Below are 23,709 nucleotides of genomic sequence, written 5' to 3'. Positions count from 1 at the left end.
TATATTACATATGATGTAATGATTGAGGTTGGGATTATAATGCACTTAGCATTGTTTTCAAAATCTACGCGATACTCGTTGTATAACATATCTACATTGAATTTGTTGATGATTTTAAATTTAAGGTCATTATTTGCATTTAAAGATTTTTAGAGCATTTTGAAGTTTTTTCTAAATTTTTAAATTTGCACATGTTTTTATATGATTTTTATAGTAAATATAAGATCTAAAGTCTTTGCAGAAAAAAATAGTTAATTTTCAGTTAAAATAAGTAGTCTAAATGATGAGTTCTGTCTGTTAAACTTTTCTGCAATCATTTAAAAGTTTAAAATGTATACTAGAATTTATATCTTTAGTATTAAAAAATAATAATTTAGCGCACTATAATTAGAATTGTTATGGCAATTTTTAGTTTTTTTAAAACATTAAAATCATCAATAATAATATATGATAACCAATCCAGAAAAAGCCAAGCGAGGGGCATCTGCCCCTACTTGCCCCCCCCTGCGGACACCCTTGACTATCATACAAGTTTTTACCAGTGCCATAATACCTAAGAATTATACTAACATTATACTAAAGTATATTAACATTTTTAACTTCAATAAATATCATATATGTTTTTACCAGTGCCAAAATGTTTAAAACAAAACATCATTTTTAACCTACCTGCAATATCTACTGATGCTACAGACAGTCCTAAGTCTGTATAAAAGTGTGAAGGAAAATGAAGCTTTTTAAATTTAAATTTACATATTTAAATTAATTTAATTTTAAATTTCGGGCAGCAATTCGTATGTAACCCAAAAAAACTCGGGCCGTAATTCGGAAGAAATTTTTACCGCGGGATGCAATTAGTAGCCACCCAAATGCCCTATCCCCCCCCAAATGACCCCACTGCTTGAAACGCAGTTTTTAAATTGTCCGATTGAGCTCCTCTACTTAATAATTCGATCACTGGCTAACACTACGAACGCTATTTTATAAAAACAAGGCCTATTGCAGGGAATCCACCCCCACAATACGGTATACCAATTAATGTCACAGGTATTTTAAAGGTGAATTAACGGTAACCATAAACAGATGTTTGATTAAATACTGCTATTAACACAGAATTTATTCTGTGCTATTACTGCTATTAAGTTTTCTTGGAAATAATATAAGTAACCAGGTAGATACCTCTACCTGTAATTTTATTTATACTATTTTTTCATTGTTTGCATCTACCTTCAATATGTTTAACCGGGTTTTAAACGGCTAGGATAATTTAAATTTACCCCCCCCCCCCCCTAATTACGCCTATGGATATAGGCTATAATCAGTATAATCTATTATACTAATTAGGTATTTAGGTTATTTTATACTTACTGTAGAGTGTAGGTATTATTTATTTATTAATTATATGATTAGGATATCGAAAATACGAGACATAAATGATGGGGGTCAACTAACCAGTACCGATTTAAATAATTATAATTTTTAATATTTACTATAATTTAAATTATTCACCTTTTTAATGAAATTCAAATATACTTATATCAAATTAAAAAATTGTATTTATTCATAGTATTCTGTATTATAAACATTAAATTACAATGTATAAACCAAGTTATTACAAACTTGAGAGAGTTTAGAAATTAACAAGTACTAGTCAGGACGTCAGGTAGTGCTGGAGTAAATCCAGGAGTTTATATCAAATGACAACAAAATTTTTATTCACATTTATATATAAAATAATATGTATACGCATTAAGCAATAAGGTATAAAGGAATAACAATACAAAAATATCAGTGGCATAGCCAGAGGGGCACGTTTCCCCCCAGATATTTTTTTTGGATCCTTGTATTTATATTTCACACTTTTTTGACCGACAAAAAATATTTTATTGATAAATGTAGAAAAAAAAACCAAAAAAATTGACAATTGACAATACCCCGAACAGCTCAAAACAAGTCATAAGATTTTTAAAATGTTATGGTGTATAGAAATTAGAAAATGCTAATATAAACTAGTGAAAATTTAAAGTATCTACAATTATTCGTTTTTGAATTAAAATCTTGTAAAAATATGAACTTCAAATGCTCATAAAAATGTAATTCAATTGGCTTGAAGACATTTTTTTTTGATAACGGTAGACAAACTTATGAGGAATCTTGTATTATATTTTCAAATCTTAGATTTAAAAAGAAAAATTTTTATGAATTCTCAACTCAGAATAATCTGCTAATTTTCGCGATTTTTCAGTATTTTGTAGTTTTGAACTTTCAATGCTTATAAAAAAAAAATTATTTTTAATATTTTTCAAATGGCATTGTAACAATATAGTAGGAGCCTTGTTTTAAATTTTCAAGCTTTTTTACCCAACAAATAAAACTTAATTGATATTCATAAGAAAAAAAAACTAAATAAATAGGAAATTGAAAATTTTAGTAAACAGCTCAAAATATTTTGACAATGTTATTGTTGTATAGGAAATTCTAACATATAACAACCAGTAAAAATTGCATGTTCATACAGTCATGTATTTTAGAGTTACACTAAAAACCAAAATTGATTTTGTGGAAAACCGTTTTTCCGTAAAATTTCAAGTTTTTCCCTGCGCTTTTGAAAATTAATGGAAATTTTAAATTATGACCTCCCCAATGCACCAACTAGATACACTTTCCCAGATTGGATATTCAAAAACAAACAAGATGCATACATTTTATGTAGATAGTAGATACATGAAAATTTCACTGAATGTTAATATTTTCATTTTCTATACACCTAAACTGGCTGTTGGATCTGAGAACCAGAAATTACTGGGCTACAGTAAAACCAGATACTTGCACTAATGCCTGCTATCCAAAGAATTTTGCAATTATATATTATGTAACAATGTATCACTCTAAGATTATTTTTCTTCTTCAAAAAAATTGTCAACAGAAATTTCTTTGAGTGTCCAAATTTCGAGTTGAATATTTTTTTGCTGTGTGAAAACGACTAAATTTGAGCGGTAATGGGATATCCAAACGTCCAGTATTTCAAAATCTGTGTGCGGTTTATTAAATATTCCTATATGTTAGCCATTAAACATCAAATTAATAATTTGATTCATTTTAAATCAATAGAGGGTAACAATATTGTGAAAATAAAACAAAATATATAACTGAATCGTTAATTTTTATAAAAGAAGACTCAATAACAAAAATTGCTTCCCTTATAATTATCTTAACTTATCCGTATCAATAATTAATTAATTTTATTATAAATATATAATTTGATATTTCATTCATAGTTATTCTATGAACTTTTAGGAGGTACATTTAGTTAAAATTTACATCATCGTTTTTATAAATTATCACTCTTAAATTGAGACATTATGTAAGGTCCTATATTCTAATTATTTGATAATAATTCTAATATAATAGATGTGATTTATTTTATCCTGTTAAAAGATAACGTTAATTAAAATAATTTCATAATTTTATCTAAAATATTTAACATATTATGTACTCAGTTGAAAAAGAAAAACCATTTTCAAAAAAACCTTATTTCTATTGTAATACAGTCGACGAAGATAAAAAAAAAAAATATAATTTAACATAATTTATTTGGTTTAAATCTAAATTTTTTTTACTCAAATGCAAACAATATAAACATTTTTTTGTCAAAAAAAAAAAAAAAAATTGTCTTATATATATAAAACTATTTCCGTGTGACACATTACATAATTTTTTTTTTTTATATGATACACAAATAAACTGAAGTACTCAAAATTATAACAAATGGTATTTTAATAAAAATGTATTACAATTTTTAAGTATATTAGTGTTAAAAGTTTGGTATTTGTATTAAAGAAAGAATTAATCGTTAATTAACTATTAATATAATCCAAAGCAAATTTATTTCATAATAAATAATAAATCAAAAGTTTGGTTTTCATCTTTTCATAAAAAAAAAAAAATACCAATTTGTGTAGAAAAATGAGTGCATTACTTAAAAAAAAAAAAAAATAATATACCTGAAAGCAGGTTTTCAATGAAAGATTTAAAATTGAATAAAAATGATTAAGTCATTAAGTCATGAATGGAAAAAATAGTAATAAAATAAACGCAATAACAGTCAGGAAAATACAAAAGCAATTTTAAAACAAATGAGAGAGTAACCTATGCAGTTGCGTGTGTTGGATCGTTAAGTTCGGGTTTTGTATCGTTTCGGTAAATACCACTTGGGGGAGCATAGACGGCAAACCCATATTTAATCAGTTCATCGTTGATAGAAATGGTCTGAAAAAAACAAAATCAAGAGTATAAATAATGAAGACATTTTTAAAATATGAAAATAAATTATTTACCACTAAGCCATCAAAAGCTAATAAATTAACATATTGTATACTATCAGATTTGTAAACAACTTGCGCGAACAACATTTTGCTAGTAGTCAGTGTTTCAAACATTTTTAGGGATTCCTCACACCACTCTCCATAAACTATACAATAAATAAAAGAATGATTATTATGAAAACATTTTAAAGAATATGAGTAAATTTACTTGGAGCAATATTCGCTAAACTACATTCAATTGCTTGGAAGCTTAATGATATTAAAGAATCGTGCATTGGCCTCATATCACATTGTTCAATTTTTTTGCAACCGCCATAATCCAAAAAGAATACATTAGCAGATTCATATTTCTTTTCGTCTACATCGATCACTTGTGCACGGTACCAATTATTTTCGCTATAGGTGGCCACTACAGAACCTACAATAAAATAAACAGATGTTAAAGATATCAAAACTTTAATAATAAGCTAATAAATACCATGGGTAACAGTGCGTAAATCAACTTCTGGAATATCTTCTTTGCTGTTTCCAAATGTATCGTTCATGGCAAAGTTCAAAGAAGAAAGCAATGCATAATCTGGACTTGATGCATTATGTACAAAGAAATGATCTGTAGCTACTAGGTCAGTGACGATAACATGGTTATTAACACCTTCAATTAATTCCGACTAAACATAGAAAAAATTGTAGTTAAAAATGCGAAATAAAAATTATATATTCAATTAAATTTACCTTAAAAAGTTGAGAAATAACAGGTGAACTATCCAACATTGAAGAAATACATTCTAAAGTAAACTCAGGGTAAGCTCTTTCAGGAAACTTTGTTCTAATTAACTTGAGAGCTTTGTTAATATTTATTTCAGATCCTATTAACAATTGAGAAATATTTTAATTAACCAAATATACAAACCGATTAAATTTTAACTTAATACTCACCAACTAATGTGCACATTTTATATTTATCTTCTGGACTTTCAGTCTTGTTTTCAACAAAAAGCCTAACATTGCTTTTCTCTTTGATATATTTAACAAATGCTCCTTTTTTACCAATAATTGGTCCAACTAGTTCAATTGGAACTATAAAGTCATAACTGGTTTGCTCATCAGAATCAGATACTGTGCGCAGTTCTCCAGAAAAAGAACTACCACCTTTGCCACTGTCTTGAGAACCCTGTTTTTAAAACACAAAATCATTAAGAACAAAAATTTAATTTAATTTAAATTTATAGATCAAAAAATGAAACTCACAACACTTCTAATATCTGAATAAATTGTATTTGGTGCGTCATTGGTATCAATACTATGATCTACACTATGCGCTGAATCACAATCTTCTTCTACAATTTGGTTTTTCTTTACAGATTTTACAATGAGGTTAGTTTTATTTTTACTGTTTGATTCAGAAGGAAGTTTAATAGTATCTTTTGTTTGATTTTTTTTTCTGCCTTTCTTCTTTTTTCCTTTAAATTTTATTCCTTCAAATATCATAGGTTCTTCATCTTTTTTAACTTTTTTAACAAGAACAGCTTTTGGACATTCACAGTGATCTTCTTTTTCTACCATTACTGTCCAACAAGCCGTTTTATCTTTAGAGTATTCTTCTATTTTTTCTTTCTCAATATTTTCTATTATTTGATGAACATTTATAGAATCATCAGTATTTATAACTATTTCATTTTCTTTTACTATTTCTGAACTTAATTTCAAATTAGTCATATCTTCAGTTAAAGAATCTATCGTGATGAAATCAGATTCTAAACATACCTGTTGTTCACTAGCTATTGTGATAACTTTAGTAACCAATTCATGTACTTCTTGGTTATCTATAAATGATTCTTTTTCATTCACTTCTATTTGACTGACAGTCGGCTCCATGATCTCTTTATGAATAACAGAACTCTCAATCAGTTCTTCTTCCACAGTTTGTGATACCTCTAACATATGAGAGGCTATTTCTAATGCCTGCAACAATTCTTGATCGTCAATTTTAGTCAGTTCTGAAGGTTCAGAACGGGGTCTCTTCTTGTCACTCTGGCGATGTGACAAAGTTCTCTTGCGCTTGTACCAAAGATAACCGAGGTATAAGACGGCTGTCGAAAGCGTTAAAATTTTCCCCAACGATACAGTCCTCACCTTGAACATATCGTATGATATCCACCTTGATACGAGTGTAAAACCTATAAAATGAAAAATATAAATTTAAAAAGAGTTTCCATAAATTATTGGGTTATGAACATAAAAGATTCAACATTGAAATATGTAAGATTTTTATATCGATACTTATTCAATAATTGTATGAAAATATATGACTCAACTTTATATTAAATTCACGCTTCGTAGATATAAGATACAATTATTTGGTTAGTTAAATTAATATTTTTGTGTTTGTAGATAGTTAATATAATATATTGATGTATAAATTAAAAAAATTCGTTATTAGTAAATTAAACAATAGGTACTAATAAATTTAATAGTTATTAATAATTGTCAAAAGTTCTAATGTTTAATAATTGATTAAATTAAATTTAAGATGAATAAAAATAATAGTTTAGAAATAACTATTATTAAGTTAGGTTAGTTATAGGTATAGGAGGTTAAGTAAAGGTGCAACAAAAGGAATCCATAATTTAAAAAAAATCAATATTCCAATTAATTTAAAAAAACGTAAGTATAAGATTTTTTTGTTTGTTTTTTGAAATTATATTCGTATTATTACCGGGAAAATCAACGTAAAACACATCGTAAAAAAAATTCCAACTTCCAATAGTTAGTTGTCATGTGTTATGCAACAGATGTTATTAGATTTACACCATGCTGAATGTTACAAATTTATATCTTTATTTGTATTGTATGTGGAAAACATACAGCAAACAACACACTAGTCAATGTGACTGCTGACACAGATGGTTAAAGAGACGTAAACATGATTTTAGTAAGTATGGCGAGAAATATACATATAGGCGACATTTGAACTATAAACGATATCATTTCAGGTAATAATATTTGTTCAAAACCACCAGCAGTTGAAATACTTATATGTTACATTCGAGGTTACAATAACCGGGTGATAGAATTAAGTATTTTTTTTTGAAAAATTATATTTTCAAGCATTAGTTGTGAAGGGAGCGATTATTTTCTATTTTCGGCTTCCAACACACGCGCAACATAAGAATTTAGACGGCTTCTATTTCCAAAGTACCGGTTGATCAAATGAAGCAATAAGCTTTGAAAATTTATTTGAATTTTCGATGATTGCACTTGGTATATTTCTTCTTAACGGACATCTTTTTTTTTTTTTTTGCAATTTTTCTTTTCGAAACTGATGTAGTTAAGTACACTGAAAACGATGGTGAAGTCAGAATTTGGAACTCGGGTACAATAGTTGTCGGGCTTAAAGTTCAATGAAAAAAAAATTTCATATACTTAAATTAATAAAAAAAAATCGAAAAATTAAAACGTTTCAAATGAGCGTTAAAGAGCCATAATAATAACAAATATAGGTATAGATACCTGAATTAATTTTTGATTTACAACAAAAAATATACTTACCTATATTTGATTTTTACAAAAATTGTTTTACGTAAAAGTGTCTATTTCATTTTCTCGACTATTTTTAGGAAGTACTCAGAATTTACTTTAAACTCCCACCTTCCAAAAATAATGTACTAATTAGAATATTAGATCATATTTGTTACCAGAACCCACCACCAAAGTTGAAGAATCAACCATATTAAACGTTATTTAATGTGATGTTAGAAGCACACTGAGGACAATAACCTAAATCATAAAACCAATACGGAGGGGATAGTCCACAGAGTTCGCGGGATAAGCGTACTATAATATGTATGTGATGCATTTAAAAAAAATTGCAGTAAAGGCGCTCGTCAAAAGAGATTTTTTAAATGTATTTGAGCAGAATTATTGAATTAGTTATTCAAACTAATACCAGTTTAAATGCCTACCGAAATTCCCAAATTATTAATTATCTCTTTAAAAGTAATTGTAATATCATAATACTTATAATATAGTACACCTACTTTCACATAAAATGTTTTGAAAAATAATAGTGTCGAATTTGCATTACGATTAAAACAACAATATTATACATAAAATGTATCTTATTTTTTACTAGCAAGCCACTATATAAAAATTTAAAATTTAAACAAAACTAATTGGTGATCATTTTAAATCTTTTGGATCATTAGGTACATACTTCAAAAAGTTCATATCTTGAAAATCAATCAGAGCAGTAGTTTTTTTTGTTTTTTTATAGTTTACTAGGTAATAGGTTTGAAAAATTATAAAAGTACCATCTGTGTGCAATTCCAGAGCAACCTATATATTATGAGACTTACATATTCCCGAATATGATAAGAAAAATAGTACAATGAACTAATTATTATAGGTACAACCATTGCGTTTTTTATTTAGGTAATGAAATTTTAACAGAAATTACTGTATATCTCACCTATTATTTGAAGGTACAGAAAAAAAAAACGATGATAAAAATTGATAGGCAAATAATTATAATAATAACAGAAAAGAACAGACCAAGAGTAATTGGGTAAATTAACCTAACGCCAGTACAATTTTAAAACCAATCTGAAGGACGAAATTAAGAACGGTTTTATTTTGATGACATTTTTGGAGGAGAGATGAATGTAGGAAAAGTTGAGATAAAGAGAGGAAAATAAATGATTTAAATATATACTGTAGAGTGAGAGGAGAAGGACAATTATTATTAGTGAGTATAGATGTTGAAAGTCACATGTGACCACACCAGTTAGGTAGATTGCTGAATATCAAATAATCGATGTTTCTGTATAATATATATTTTGTTTTATGGTTATTCATAAACATAATAATATAATCGTTCTATATTGTCAAACAAAAATCAATAGCATTTCTTTGATTCGTTTATTTTGCACTACACGTGTCATAAAGTGTATAGTTTAGGCGTTGCCGGTGAGCGTGCAGAGTAGAATCTACTAGGTGGATTGCCGGTGGCTGTGTCTGAGAAGAAATCAGACCACATACCTGTTTTTCCATGAACCTATGACGTATCGAATTGTATAAAAAACAGGTTTGGCTAGTTGCCATGTTCAGTCAATAAACTTATCTAAAATATGTTTTAATACAAGAATGGGTCATGAACGAAAAATCAGTCAATATAAAAATAAAATACACTTCCGACTTGCATGGTATTGTAGAAAGAGTCAGAATATTGTTGTTAGGACCTTTTTTTGTGTCTTAATAAACCAATAACTAGAAAATCTATAAGTTAGTAACAATTAGGTAAAGAACAAAAATGTTAATAATCAAAAAATGATCTCAAAAACACACAAGGAAGCAAAAAAAATATAATAATTTTAAAATAGTCTACAACAAATTGTAGAATAAGTCAAAAGAATTAAATAAAAACGAAATATTAGTTCAATTTTAATTTTTTTTCTTAATAAAAACAAATAGCAATAAATGCCTACTTCGTAATAATAAAGGTACTGTAAACATTTTAGAAAATTAATTATAACACTTATTTTAACAATGATGGCAATTAAGAATTAACTATACATAATAAAGAACTTCAATAAGAGTAGTAACTTATAAAGTTATAACCATGTTATTTTAAAATGGATAATATTATTTGATTGTGGATTATACATAATACTAACAATTTAAATGGCCATCAAAATCGAGCTAATTAATGCCTAATAATAAATACCTTATCCTACCTACACAAATAAAATATTATTATATAATGGCATGATTATTAGGAAGATCGTTCGATGTTATAATACTTCACAAGTCACAACTGTTATTTGTAACGATGCGAAATTTACAATTTTCCGCGATTAATTGAACACGCATTTTGCAATAACAAGAATAAAAAATGGGCGCACTAGGAAATGGGAAGAACGCTTTTCATGGTTAAATAATTGTTTATAATATGTTAAATCATACGAATTACTGCGATAACAATATAGTACCATAATCGAATGCACAAAACTTATAGATCTGTAAAGTATGTGTACTACGTTAAGTTAAAATCGATTTCTAATAAACATTGAACATTGTTATATCTTTACTTTTTGTAAATTGACATTCATTATCATTATAATAGTTAAATTTAATTTACATTCAAGGTTTGATACTAAAACAGCCGGGTCATTGATTTCATTACGGATCAAAAAAAATTAATTTCAATAATATATTCCGATTTTTTCTCAACAAAATAAATTTGTTAGCACATAATATATTATATTATATTTACGAAAGGAAAAATGGGACCGTACAAATCGCTTAATCGCTGGTAAACATTCTGAAAACGTATTGTTGCAACTGTGCAATATTTAAATACTTTGATACCTAGGCAGTAATTAACATTCCTTTAAATTAAAACGTATGGTCGACCAGAGTATCCACTTTACTTTCCCAAAGCGGACTATACATATTATAATATATTACAGTAAATAATAAAGTAAAATAGAAAGGTAATTAGAGCAATAATAGACGATTGGGTTTTGAAATATGGTCTGGCGGCGACGGTTAATGTGAACATTTCTCGCTGCGATTATATAAAACGCACTCGATCGCACGAGATACGCCGTGGTGATTACAACAATAATCGCTCGGTATTTAAGCAAGTGCATTCTGACACGGGAGTATAAATAAATAATTATTAAAAGAGTTATCCAGGACTGGGATTAAATGTGAAAAAAAACCGAATTAATTTAAGTAATAAAACCCGACAAAAAGCCACTTGACCGCTCATGGACTCTACGAGAGTAATATCATATTTTAGTGAATATAATAATATATAAATAACGATTTCCATAAAAAAAACCCCCAGGTGAACTGCACTTAATTACGTACCGGTAACAGGTAAAAACTGTAAATCGCGCACCGCACGACCGTCAGGTCAGGTTTTTACCACACGCCAACCGGTTGGTTATAAGAATAATAATAACGTCCGTGGTCTTATCGCGACAATAATCCACGTACGCAGGGAAGACGGCCAAAATTAACGTGCACATTTCCAATGTTCAAAATTTTTTATATAGCAATTTAGAGGCCTAGGTCGCGAGCTAGAGTGCATGAGATTTGCTTTAAGAGCGTAACGTTGAGTTCACAGGTATAATAGTAGGATGACGTGGTACCGTGTACCGGCAACGCGATTTCAGAGACGTGCGTATTCCGTGGCCGTCACACACGATATTGTTAGGTTATGTACGTTCATACCGACACGTTACCGAAACAGACGACCTCGCGTGACGCACACGCGATTTGCGGGTATCTACAGTCACTGCCAAGGCGAAAAATCGTCGCCGTCGGTGAAAAACGCCAAGACAACAACCACCCACACCCACGTGTGAATGAGAGCATCTATCGGGAGACCAGCTGCGCGACCCATCATGGTTTCATAGTAAGATGTCAGAACAGCTGCAGACGTCGAGTTAAAAGTGCGTAGCCCCAAAAGCCGCCCATGAACGCATGGACGTGTGGCGGCAACAATAGAAACCACGTTGTGTGGACGATAAAAACACACGCCGTCGCAGGCCAAAAACCACGAGGGCGCTACGAACGCCACTCGCTCGAACTATACTATTATAAATACTATATAGTATACAATACTACTACTACTACTACTACTACTACTAACAAACAATAATACTATAGTACTATATTACTACTAAAATAACAAATACAATTATTTCGTTTCTATTTATAAAAACGGGTAACCAACCTTGTCCACGTTGTCGCCTCGTGCCATAATAATATTGAAACCGCGACAAATACAAATTAAAATATATTACGATATAAATTCTTTAAATTAATTGTGTTATTTTTTTGGGGGGGAAACACCACCACGATAGGCGTAAGACGCACGAAATGCGTATAGTGCGAGTCGCGATATACTACGGTCGGCGGAACTTCCGTTCTATGGATGGAATAAAATAATATTATACAATTTGAAAGAAAAAAAACAAAACAGCCGGCAACTCTGTTGAGAAGAAATTCGGTCTTAAGATGAGAGAAAACCGAAAACTTACTACGCGGATTTACGTACACACGAGCAGACTGTAGCAGGAGTAATGCACTCGGTAGTCGTCTCTGGTCCGTACTACACACGAAATTACGAAATCCACGGCGCAATATCGTGGCGACGGACGGATTCCAAGCAACGTGGTGGTAGGTAGTGTGCGAAGAACGATCTGCTGTGTGTGCGTACGAGCGCGGAGCGACGGGGGTCGAAGGGAAATGAAAGACGCAGTGGAGGGTCGGAGAGGAGAAAGCCGTCGCCGGGGAAGGTACGACCATGATGGAAGACACGCGGGGTCGAGGGGAACAACGTCGCCGTACCGGCATCGGGACACGGACTACAAGGGGCGGGGACGGTGGGGACGAGCCGGCCGGCCGACGGCGCAGTGTTGCCCGACGTCCACGGCCGAATTGAACGTGTCACGCACTCGCGCTACACGACCACGTGGCGGCGGCCGGCGGATAGTGCACGCCGCGTTAACTTGCGCGTGTCGCCCGGCGCTTTTTTCACGTACGTTTTTATTTCTTTCTCACATTTGTGCTACCGTCGTTCGATGACGGTCGCCCAGAATATTATACGGATATCGGTTACATCGGCAGGCGGCAGACTCCCCCACCTCCGCAACTGTTGGATAAAAAAAACGAGTTATGATCCGAGCTGCGTTTTAAGCGTATGCAAATTATGACGCGAAATTCGAAGTTTTATCGCGACGCGTTCTCGTAATATGCGGATTTCAAGTTGTATTATTTCAACTAATAAATGTCGTCGTGAAGAACACTATTAGTCGTTCTTAATTTCTTATATAATAGCCAAAATTGCGTCTTGGACGACAAGGAAAAAAACGATGTGCGTTTCATTTGTAAAAAATAATGGTGAAGAAACAACGGCATTCTAAATTACTGACACGCGTTATGTAATGTCAACTAGAATAAATACGTTTAAACACAAATTAATAAGATTTTTTTAATTATTTAATTTAGTTAAGAGTATCCCAGAGATGAAATATCTCTTAACAAAATAGGTATTTGGTATTTATATATTATTAAGAATCATAACTGTTTATTTTCAGTATAAAGGACATCCTATAACATAACAATGTACAAAAGAAATAAGGACGATCTTATACGTTACAGCTGCTTGTATATTGTTCAAACATCTGCTCGATGCTTTTACTTCAACACTGTGTTAGAGTTGAACAGATTTTATGTGAAATTTAAAACAGCGTTAATATGTAGGTATAATATGAAATTGAACATAAAATGGGAAAATAGCAATAAAATAATTGTTGAATTTCTCAGTTTAAGTTATACGAATAACCAATCTTAAATATTAAATTATTCATATATTCAAATATATAGAAATAAAAAACAAAGTACATGTTGATCACAAATGGATTTTGCTTCCGAAAAAAGAGAAATATTTTAAAAACCCCCAAAACGACCGAATATAAAGGAAAACTAAAATGTAAGCTATACAATTAATGATAGCAACAAAAGAGTTATGTCAGTAAATGATAGTTAAAAACATTTTTTCTATATTATGTAAACTACCTAATAGTTTCAAATGTATAACCTTTAACTTAGTTTTAATCTTCTAAGTGAACCTCATAACTAAATAATATACAAAATAACACATACTATATATTATGCAATAATACATAATACTTTAGTTGAACTGCATACAATTTTTTGTACGGAATAACGTGTATGTTAGTATACAAACTATGATCGAGAAAGGCGAGATTAGATAATATTTAACGTCGAATCGAAAAAAGGTGGTACTAAAAATTATCAAGAAAATTTATAATAGTGTTAAAAAACGTAAAAATAAAATAAAATAAACGTGTTTAAAATATTCTTAGTTAAAATTTATATTATGGTGGAATCGGATATACCTGAGTCAATATTTAGAAAAAAATTATTTTCTCCTTAAAATTTAAGAAATCTCTAACTTAAAATGAAATGTTAAAATTAATTCTTGACCTTCGAAAAATCTCAAGTATATAATATTATAGTCTAATACATTTTTTATTGCATTACTATAAATACTCAATAAAAGTATTAAAATTTAATTAATTTAAAATTCGTATTATCTAATTTGAATATGTATAAATTTAATAATAATCTATAAGGTTCGATTTGTAAGAATCCTGCACAAATAGCTAATAAAAAAAACAGGTTAAGATATTTAATAACTATTTATTTTTATATCTAGAATCTAGATTAAAATTGTAAGTAGGTATCTAAAAACAAATTCGAATGTATCAACACATCAATTGTATACCAAAACAAAATGAAAACAAACATAATGCAAAAAGTTTTACAATACAAGCCAGTTCGAATATATTATCATGTTCATAAAAATAAAAAGAACATACATAGTGTGCATAGTGGACTCATGCATAAATGTTCAGAGATATTAAAGTACAAACAATAACACATCTACATTAATCATTAGCTGATATAGTCGGAATATTACAATTCTATTTTTATCCCAAAATAAAGAATTCTGGCTTATAAATAATACGATTTATGCAACAATACGATCATGTAAAATATAAACTACAATTGTGTTTGCAATTTAGTATTTTCATCAAATAACATCAAAGTTATCATACATAATACTATATAAACAATCAAACATTTATTATTTATCAAAGCAATAAAATCCACCATCTACTTACAGAGTTGAAATTTTAAACGCTTAGTTAAGGATGGTGTAAATTGTCAACCACTCGGTTCTGCTTTTCAGATAGGAGCACCTAACAAAAATTCAAGAATTAAACATCGATAATTAAATCTGCATGGTTTAGTTTATAAATAATCATTTAATATACTATAGTACCCACGTAATAATTAATATTTTCAGTATCAAATATTCAAAACAGATTTGTATACGGAAATCACAATATTTAAACAAAATAATGTATTTTACTTCAGTTAATTAAAAAAAGACATATCTAAGGCTAATATCAGACAATCCATCTTAAATGAATTTTAAATTACTAATTAACTGTCATCTGAATAACGAATAGATATTTTAAACAAAAATTATTTTGTTTTTATTTTGTATAGAAGTCTGTAATGTAAATATAAATATTTGTTTGTACAACATAAAAAATGCAGGTCTAGACAGTGATTTCGTATTTTTGATAGTGTTGTACACAAAAATAGTGTTTGATAATGTCTTAGATTTAATGAAGTTGATCATTCATATTCATATTATGTACAGTTTTATCTTTTAAGATAAGTGCCCGCTGCCAAGTGGTTTATCCAAATTTGACTAATTTCACAAAATATTTTTACATTCAGGAACATGATTTAAACAGTTAGAAATAACCGTCAAAAATATTAAATCCTCAGCACTATGTAAAATCCAAGGTTAGGACCATCACATGGAACCTCAAAACCTATTATATAATTTATAAACTTGACATGATCACCAAAAGCATAAATAAAAATAAATCACATTCAGGAAAATAATATTAAATGGAATAACAGGTAGTATTTCTACAGAAACACCTGTTAAAAACACCTGGTTAGGTCAAACCCATATATATATATACACTCCCCTTATTTTTTCTTACATTATATTATTATAATTCTCAAAATTACAATTATTTGTTAAAATAAACCGAGACTGAAATACGATATCCATCATCAAAATATAGCTACAATATTTTTAAAAGGTGGGCAAGTGCGTGTCGCTCTGCTATACAGTGTACAAGTAGGTTGCAGGTGGGTCACTGTAATGGATAGTGTTTAAATTTGTATTCAATGATATAATATCATTGTATACGAACAATTCTGAGCAAAAACGGTCAGTCAACCTATGATATTATTAAGTACTTATATTTGATGATATAATTGTGAATAGAGTAATAAAGTTATCGAAACGAGTCAAAATATTTTTTAAATGTTATCAAGTATAAGAAATGATAAAATAAACATGTGGTATAAATTGCAAGTATCTACGGTTATCGTTTTTTAATTACCATAAAATGAGAAAATCGCAACACAAAAAAACGAGTGAATATCCAATAGTGTAAAAATTAGAACTTTAGCGTTTGGCTCATAAACTTTAATTAGACTTTCCGGTAACATTTTATTTTTGGTAAAAGGAGGCAATCTTATGAGGAATTTTGTGTTAAATTTTCATATCTTGGATTAAAAAAGAAATTTTTAAACTCAAAATAATTTGCACATTTTTATGATTTTCACGTATTTTGTCAAAATTTGGACTTTAAATGCTTATTAAAAAAATATTGCGTCTATGTACTTTTAAAATTTATCAACTGCCATTGTAACAATTAATTAGGAGTCTTGTATTAAATGTTCAAGCGTTTTGACCCAACGAATACAGTTTTATTGACATCTATAAAAAAAAAACTAAAAATGTCCGTAAACAGCTCAAAACAAGTTAAAATATTTTGAAGTATAAATAATTTATGGTGTATAGCAAATGCTAATATAAACATTCAGTGAAAATGTCATATACCTACGATCATTTGTTTTTGAGTTATACCAAAAACCAAAATAGATTTTGCATAAAAATGTACGTAAAAACTACTAGAAATTTTAAATTTGACCTCCCCAATACAACAACTAGATTCACTTTCCCATCAAACAAGATACTGAAGTTGAAAATCGAAGCATTATTTCAACTACTTATCGTGTACACACAAATAATAAAAAAATAAATTAAAAAACCCATTGTAATTTCGATACATTCATTGCTCCACTCAGACACTAAAATGTATTGTTTAAAGAATAAATATAAATAGTACACAGGTACCATTTCATTATCTAATATTATAATATCTGAATGTTGTAAATAATGTACAGTGTACAATTGAGTACTTTATTTGTCATCAGTGATTTATCAGTTACAGTAACTGTAAGATTAGTGATAACTGTTATCAGTAATCTAACATTGCAAACATTTTTTTTAAATTCTGAGCTAAGCAATGACATTCATTTTATTTCCATTTTACAATTATGTTTTTTGTTGTGATTCTTGTGCTTTCAATCTTCAACTTTGAGGGTTTATGATTACTTATGCTTTACGAGGATCAAAAATAACGAATTCTCGATTCTTGAATATCGGGAAACCTAAAAAAAATTACGTTGAAACCGGAATAATTACACAATTTTTATACAAAATCGATTTTATTATTTTATTGCTATTCAAAAACAAATAACCGTAAAAATACGATTTGATAACTTAATGTTCCCAAGTATTTAGCTATATTATTAATAAGACTTGAAAATTCAAGGTGAGCTTTCACGTGACGTTTCTTACTGGAATTAAAGAAAAGTTTAACATATTATAGCCACAAATCTGAGTAATTTTTATAATTTTAGATTCTGAGCGAAGCGATGAATGTATTGATTTTACAATGATGTGTGTTTTTTTTTAATTTTTTTTTTTTTGTGTCTGTCATCACCTTTTAGGACAGTAAAGTGCTTGGATTTCTTTCAACAGTAACTTTTCTGATAGAAAAGTGAATCTAGTTGGTACTTTGGGGGGTCAAAAGTAAAAATTTCCCAGTAGTTTTCAAAAGCGACGTGAAAAACAAAAGAAAAATTAAAGAAAAGCGGGAAGTTGAAAAATCGATTTTGGTTTTTGGTTTAACTCTAAAACAAATGACCGTAGGGACATGAAATGTTGACTGAATGTTTATATTAGCATTTTATGTACACCATAAAATTTTGACTCTTTTTGAGCTGTTTACGGACATTGTCAGTCTTCAATTTTTTTAGTTTTTTTTTCTATAAATATCAATAAAATTATATCTGTTAAATTAAAAAGCTTGAAAATTGAATAGAATGCTCCTAGGTTATTGTTTCATAGGCAGATGAAAAAAATTAAAAATCCTTAGTCACAGTTTTTATTTATAAGCATTTAAAGTTCAAACTTTGACAAAATACGGAAAAATCACGAAAATTAGCAAATTATTTTGAGTTGAGAATTCATAAAAATTTTTCTTTTTAATTCTAAGATTTGAAAATGTAATATAAGATTACTCATAAGTTTGTCTACCTTTATCAAAAAAAAAAAAATGTCTACAAGAAACTTAAATTAAATTTTTATGAGCGTCTGAAATTTATATTTTTACAACATTTGATATTCACTTGATTTCTCATGTAACAATTTTCTTATTCTAAATTTCACTGAATGTTTATATTAGCATTTTCTATACACCATAACATTTTGAAAATATTTTGACTCTTTTTGAGCGGTTTACATTGTCGGTTTTCAATTTTTTTAGTTTTTTTTTCTATAAATATCAATAAAAATGTTTTTTGTTGGGTAAAAAAGCGTGAAAATTTAATATAAGGCTCCTGATATATCATTCTCATAGCAGTTGAAAAATTTTAAAAATACATAGGCACAATTTTTTTTTATAAGCATTTAAAGTTCAAATTTTGACAACATTTATCAAATTTATAATTTATTAATTATTTTGTAGTTAAAAATGTATAAAATGTTTAACTTTTATGGCTAAGGATTGAAAATTTAAAACAAGGCTCCGCGTAAATAGGTTATATATAAATTACTTTATTCACAATAATATCATCAAATATACTTGGTAATATCATAGGCTAACTGACCGTTTTCGCTCAGAATCGTTTTCTTATACAATGATACTATATCATTGAATTCAAATTTAACACCATCCATTACAGTGACCCACTTGTAACCTACTGTACAGTAGAGCGACATCCACTTACCCACCTTTTTTTTTAATATTAATTTTGATGAATTTATCAAAACGAAAAAGGATTTCTAATAGTACTGCATAGTATTCAGACGTAAAATAATGATTTTCGATAGGTATACCTAATTTAAAACGCATGCCAAGTCAGGGATCGGCATGTAAACTTTCTTGATTCTTAATTTATAGAAATTTATTAACTGATATCACACCCAAGCGGTATAACAATATGAATCAAGAAAAATGTCGGTGTGAACGGCCCCTCAAAAAATCATTTTCATCTTGTGAGATAGGTAGATACCTGAAACCGGAGAGCGGATTTTGTTGTTAGGGGTCTTGTCTGATTCACATTGGTTAGGAGAAGTGCAGTGAAGATTTTCAGAACTTTATCTTTAATAATTAATTCACTACAGAACATTAAAAAAAATTAAAACAAATTTCATTGGGTGTTTTTTGATGTTTTTCAGCTTTACAGCTTTATAGTAAAATTAACGCTAGAGATAAAGTTCTGAAAATCTTCACTGCACTTCTCCTAGCTAATATGAATCCAACAAGACCCATAACAACAAAATCCGTTCTCCAATTTTGAAAATCTACCTCGCTAAATGAAAATCTAGCAAATAATAACTATTTTTTTATCTGTGAAAAATTAAATAATTTTTTTTAAAAAATTTCAATTCCACAATTAGTATCTACTTGATAATCCGTTTTTAATGAGTTATCAACCAACTTTCTAACTATCATAGTTTAGGAGAAAAGTTAAAAAATAGAAATTTTGGGACTGTTCACGCCGACGTTTTTATGGATTCAAGTTGTTATACCGCTTGGCTGTGATATTGAATCTCTCTCATTAATATTTTATATTAAAGCTAGCTAAATTACCTACCTACTCATCATTACTCAGTTACATTTTTATTATTTTCCTGTTTAACACAACTTCTTGAAGTTTTCAAAATTTAGACTTTTTCATTTCAATTACCATACTTACTTGATTAAAAATCAAGAAAGTAAAAATCGTAGGAATTTTAAAAATATCATAAGTACTTAAATTATTAATTTCTTAACACAGTATGTCCCAAAAGTCACATCACCCTTAATAATATCCGTGTCAAAACAAGAATCATCTTATTTAATCAATCTCGATTGGCACTCAGATTTTTTATGATAATCTGTAAATATTTAATTATTATTGGAACGTTTTAAAAATTAACATAAAAAATAAACATATTTTGATATATATTTTTAATATAAGTGGGTTGGTGTCTTAAGTATTACTCCGCAGTTAAAGTTTTAAAAATCAAATTAATCTTCAGTAGATTGCATGGGATATCAATTGCTATAATAATTAACCCAAAGTAGGGCTGCAGAGGTAAGGAAAGCAAAATAAGTTTCTATTTCTGTACCCAGTTGATGATTTTTTTCTCAATGTTAATATAATAATAAATGTAATATAATACATGTAATGTTTTCACTAATATCACAATACCAAGACATTTACAGTTTACTACTTACCTAATTTTATACTATACGGTATTAGAACACTTTTTTATACAAAAACTAGCAATTGTAGACCTTTTCATCTATCTTAATAATTTTGAGATATATTAAGATTTATACAACTAATATATTTATTTTTTGTACAAACATTTTATAAAATTACTATATACAACTAAGTAACATTTTGCTATGCTCTTCCTACTCAATTAGGTCAAAGTTCCATATTTATTTGTCTTAGTTAATACCGAGCATAAAATAACATTCATATTACTAATCATTTTTTCAATTTAGATTTTAAATTTAAATTACAAATTATTCTTCTATATGGTAGTAATAAATAATAAAAAGTAAGTCTAAAAAAAAATTTTTTTTTACAAACATTGGTAAAGTATACGTTACACATAAATATTAAATATGTAATATATGTAGATTTATTTGGACACATTGCCAATGTTATTGTTAACTTATAAGGTACCAACGTAACCTTTAAAAACAGGTTTATAATTTTCCAAAATTCAAGATATTTTTTATTTTAATCTATAATCTATCTTCCAAATTTTATCTTACCTACTTAGATAACCTAATTACTTTTTGCATAAGATTTAAAAAATGAATATACTCAATACTATTGCGGATTTGGTACCAGTTTAATTGTCGTCTAGCAATAATAAGTAGCAGATTTTTTGTACTCCCCAAAATATTGTAAATTTGTAACAGACAAAAGCTGTAGACTGTAGCTGGAACTGTAGATAAAATGAAGAAGTATTTTACAGAGGCTATAGAAAGAAAAACCACAACGGTACCAATGTACCATGCATATGGTTTATTGTCAATATATTATATTTATATTTGAATATAAGGTGGTAAAAGTAGACTGATATTGCAGAGAAAGGAATCTATAATCGCTATCGTTTGTTAGAATCTATTGATTGACTGGCATACTAGGCATAGTATGCAACCCGAATTACTTTACACTTTTTGGTTGTTAACGAGGGCATGGGTACGACTGTACGAGGAAGGAGAAAGGTCAAGTGTCATTCATTCCGAGATATATCTACGTACGGCCGCCAATAGATGGGAACAATACCAATACATAACTACATAATAAGTGTTATAATTCAGGGGTGCTCTGGATCGGCGATAACTAACGAGGGTCCCCCAAAAATGGGAAAAAATATAATCAAAACCGAGGTTTTGCGGAACGAACTACTACGTAAGACCATAAAAAATCGTCTTTAGTAAATGATATCGGGGATAGGAGTTTTTCAGAACGACTGCGTCACTTGCCGGTCCGACTACCGACCGGCTAATAATGAGTAGCCCGGCACCGACCGCCGGATAACCACAATCCAGAAATGCCGGTTCGCCATCATCTCGTCATCCGCACAAAAACGCGCCGGTCACACGACAAGTCCCCGTCACCCATTGTACACGCCACGACAACAATACAATATACCATATACGTTCAAAACGTATTAAATCGTAAGGAGTACGACTGTGTACGGTCTCGACGTCGCTGCTGTTGTACAGCGTACTACTAACCTGAAGATCAGTTCGACGCGTTTTGTGCGATCGGCTTGTAGGTGTCGGCTGAGGTTTAGCGACTGACTTTGTCGCGTTTATTGCGTCAGGCGCATCCACACGACGATGGAAAATCGGAAATTGTGTTTAACAGCAGCAGGAAGACGCTCTCATTTGGATTGCTAAAACATATAAATATATAATACACACACACGCACCGCGAAAAGCGTGTTTCACTAACAGACGGACATGTTTTGCGCACGGTAGTACGGTTACACTTGTGCGTGTTACAATCATCCGGTCGGCGGTCACAAGTGTTGCCAAAAGTCGCGCGATAATTTACCGGCAACGGGTCGTTGTTCGGTGGTTATGCGGCTCGCTCCAATCCCAATTCCCAAGCAACAATAGTGCCGGCCGGTAGTGGTAGTGTTGCCAACTAAACGCTCCAAACTTACCGCCCGTTTTAAACATTTCATTCATAGAATCGTAGATAGCACGAATAAAGATACTGTCTTTACTCCACGATTTAAGATAGACTAAAATCTTAAATCTTAAATCGTGCTTTATTCTTTGTATAATATCTTTAATCGTGATAGATAGTAAAGATTTATTATTATCAAATATAATTAATATTTCTAAATACTAGTAAATATAATATTATTAATATTACTAATATTACCTCTTTAAAATGCGAATTTTGACAAATCCTTTCTTAATGCACACTGAAAATATGAGTAGAACCTCTATTCCAAATTTCAAGTTCATACGTTGCGTAGTTATTGAGTTACAGCGATCAGTGATTAAGTGGTATTTTGATTTTATATGTATAGATTATTATTAGATGCATTAGAATAGTATAGATATCCCGACGGTTACTCAGACTAATCCGTACAATATCCAGGAAACAACATATGCGGATGAGGCGTCCTATTAAGCATGTTTTAAAATAAATAATAATTGTCAAAAAAGTTAGGTAAGTTTTTGTGCCTATAATAGTATAATAATATGACTTTTTGGTAGGTGGGTGGGTGATATTAACTATTAACTATTGTTGAACCACCAACTGAAAAATGTCAAACCGCCTCTGATTGGTAGTATTATTTTTATTAAATGAACTTTTAATTTGTATGATACTCGTAGTTATATAAAAACATTGTCGATATAAAATTGACGGAGGGCACGTGCCTCTTGCCCCTCCCCTGAATCCGCCACTGAGTATAGATTTTTGAATGAATAGCTCCTTCTGCTTACTTATCTAGATTATTGTAGAAGTTTTTGAATTTATACTATCCATATTGGTATGGATGTAGCCACACGTTGGATAATCCGATATTATTATGTAGCTATTTATTTCATAAAAATACCAAGGGGGCAGGGGCTTTACCTACTCTATAATTTATTTCGGTGAATTTTATAATTTGTAATATTTGTTTGGGAAACGGCTGCCAACGTTGCCACTAAGTAATTGAGTAAGTATGTATAAATTAGTAGCGGTCTTATAATAAAATTGGCGTATTTATAGCAGTAAAGAACATATTTTGATCTGTGGTATTGAGCTGTAGTTTAATAAAGGATAATATAGGATTTTAAATTTGTATTCTTGTGTA

General features: G+C 29.6%; 1 protein-coding gene across 3 annotated transcripts; it reads right to left on the bottom strand.

The window, feature by feature from the left end:
* Nucleotides 1-1,658: 1,658 nt before the first annotated feature.
* On the bottom strand, nt 1,659-22,379 carry LOC132948216 (KH domain-containing protein akap-1-like). Of its 3 annotated transcripts, XM_061018594.1 has the most exons (9): nt 22,124-22,379; nt 15,050-15,127; nt 5,574-6,502; nt 5,262-5,496; nt 5,058-5,191; nt 4,804-4,993; nt 4,534-4,743; nt 4,338-4,471; nt 1,659-4,269 (listed from the first exon to the last, which is right to left on the bottom strand). In XM_061018594.1, the coding sequence occupies exons 3-9, from the start codon at nt 6,465-6,467 to the stop codon at nt 4,150-4,152; spliced, it is 1,917 nt and encodes a 638-aa protein (XP_060874577.1). In that variant the 5' UTR covers nt 6,468-6,502; nt 15,050-15,127; nt 22,124-22,379; the 3' UTR covers nt 1,659-4,149. The 3 variants fall into 3 exon arrangements, with proteins under 3 accessions (XP_060874577.1, XP_060874579.1, XP_060874578.1); XM_061018596.1 differs by lacking the exon at nt 15,050-15,127; XM_061018595.1 differs by lacking the exons at nt 15,050-15,127; nt 22,124-22,379 and adding an exon at nt 12,070-12,536.
* Nucleotides 22,380-23,709: the final 1,330 nt, after the last annotated feature.

This window comes from Metopolophium dirhodum, chromosome 7, assembly GCF_019925205.1.
Source record: "Metopolophium dirhodum isolate CAU chromosome 7, ASM1992520v1, whole genome shotgun sequence".
NCBI lineage: Eukaryota > Metazoa > Arthropoda > Insecta > Hemiptera > Aphididae > Metopolophium > Metopolophium dirhodum.
Note: the sequence above shows the minus strand (reverse complement) of the source record. Positions and strands in the feature narration are given on the sequence as shown.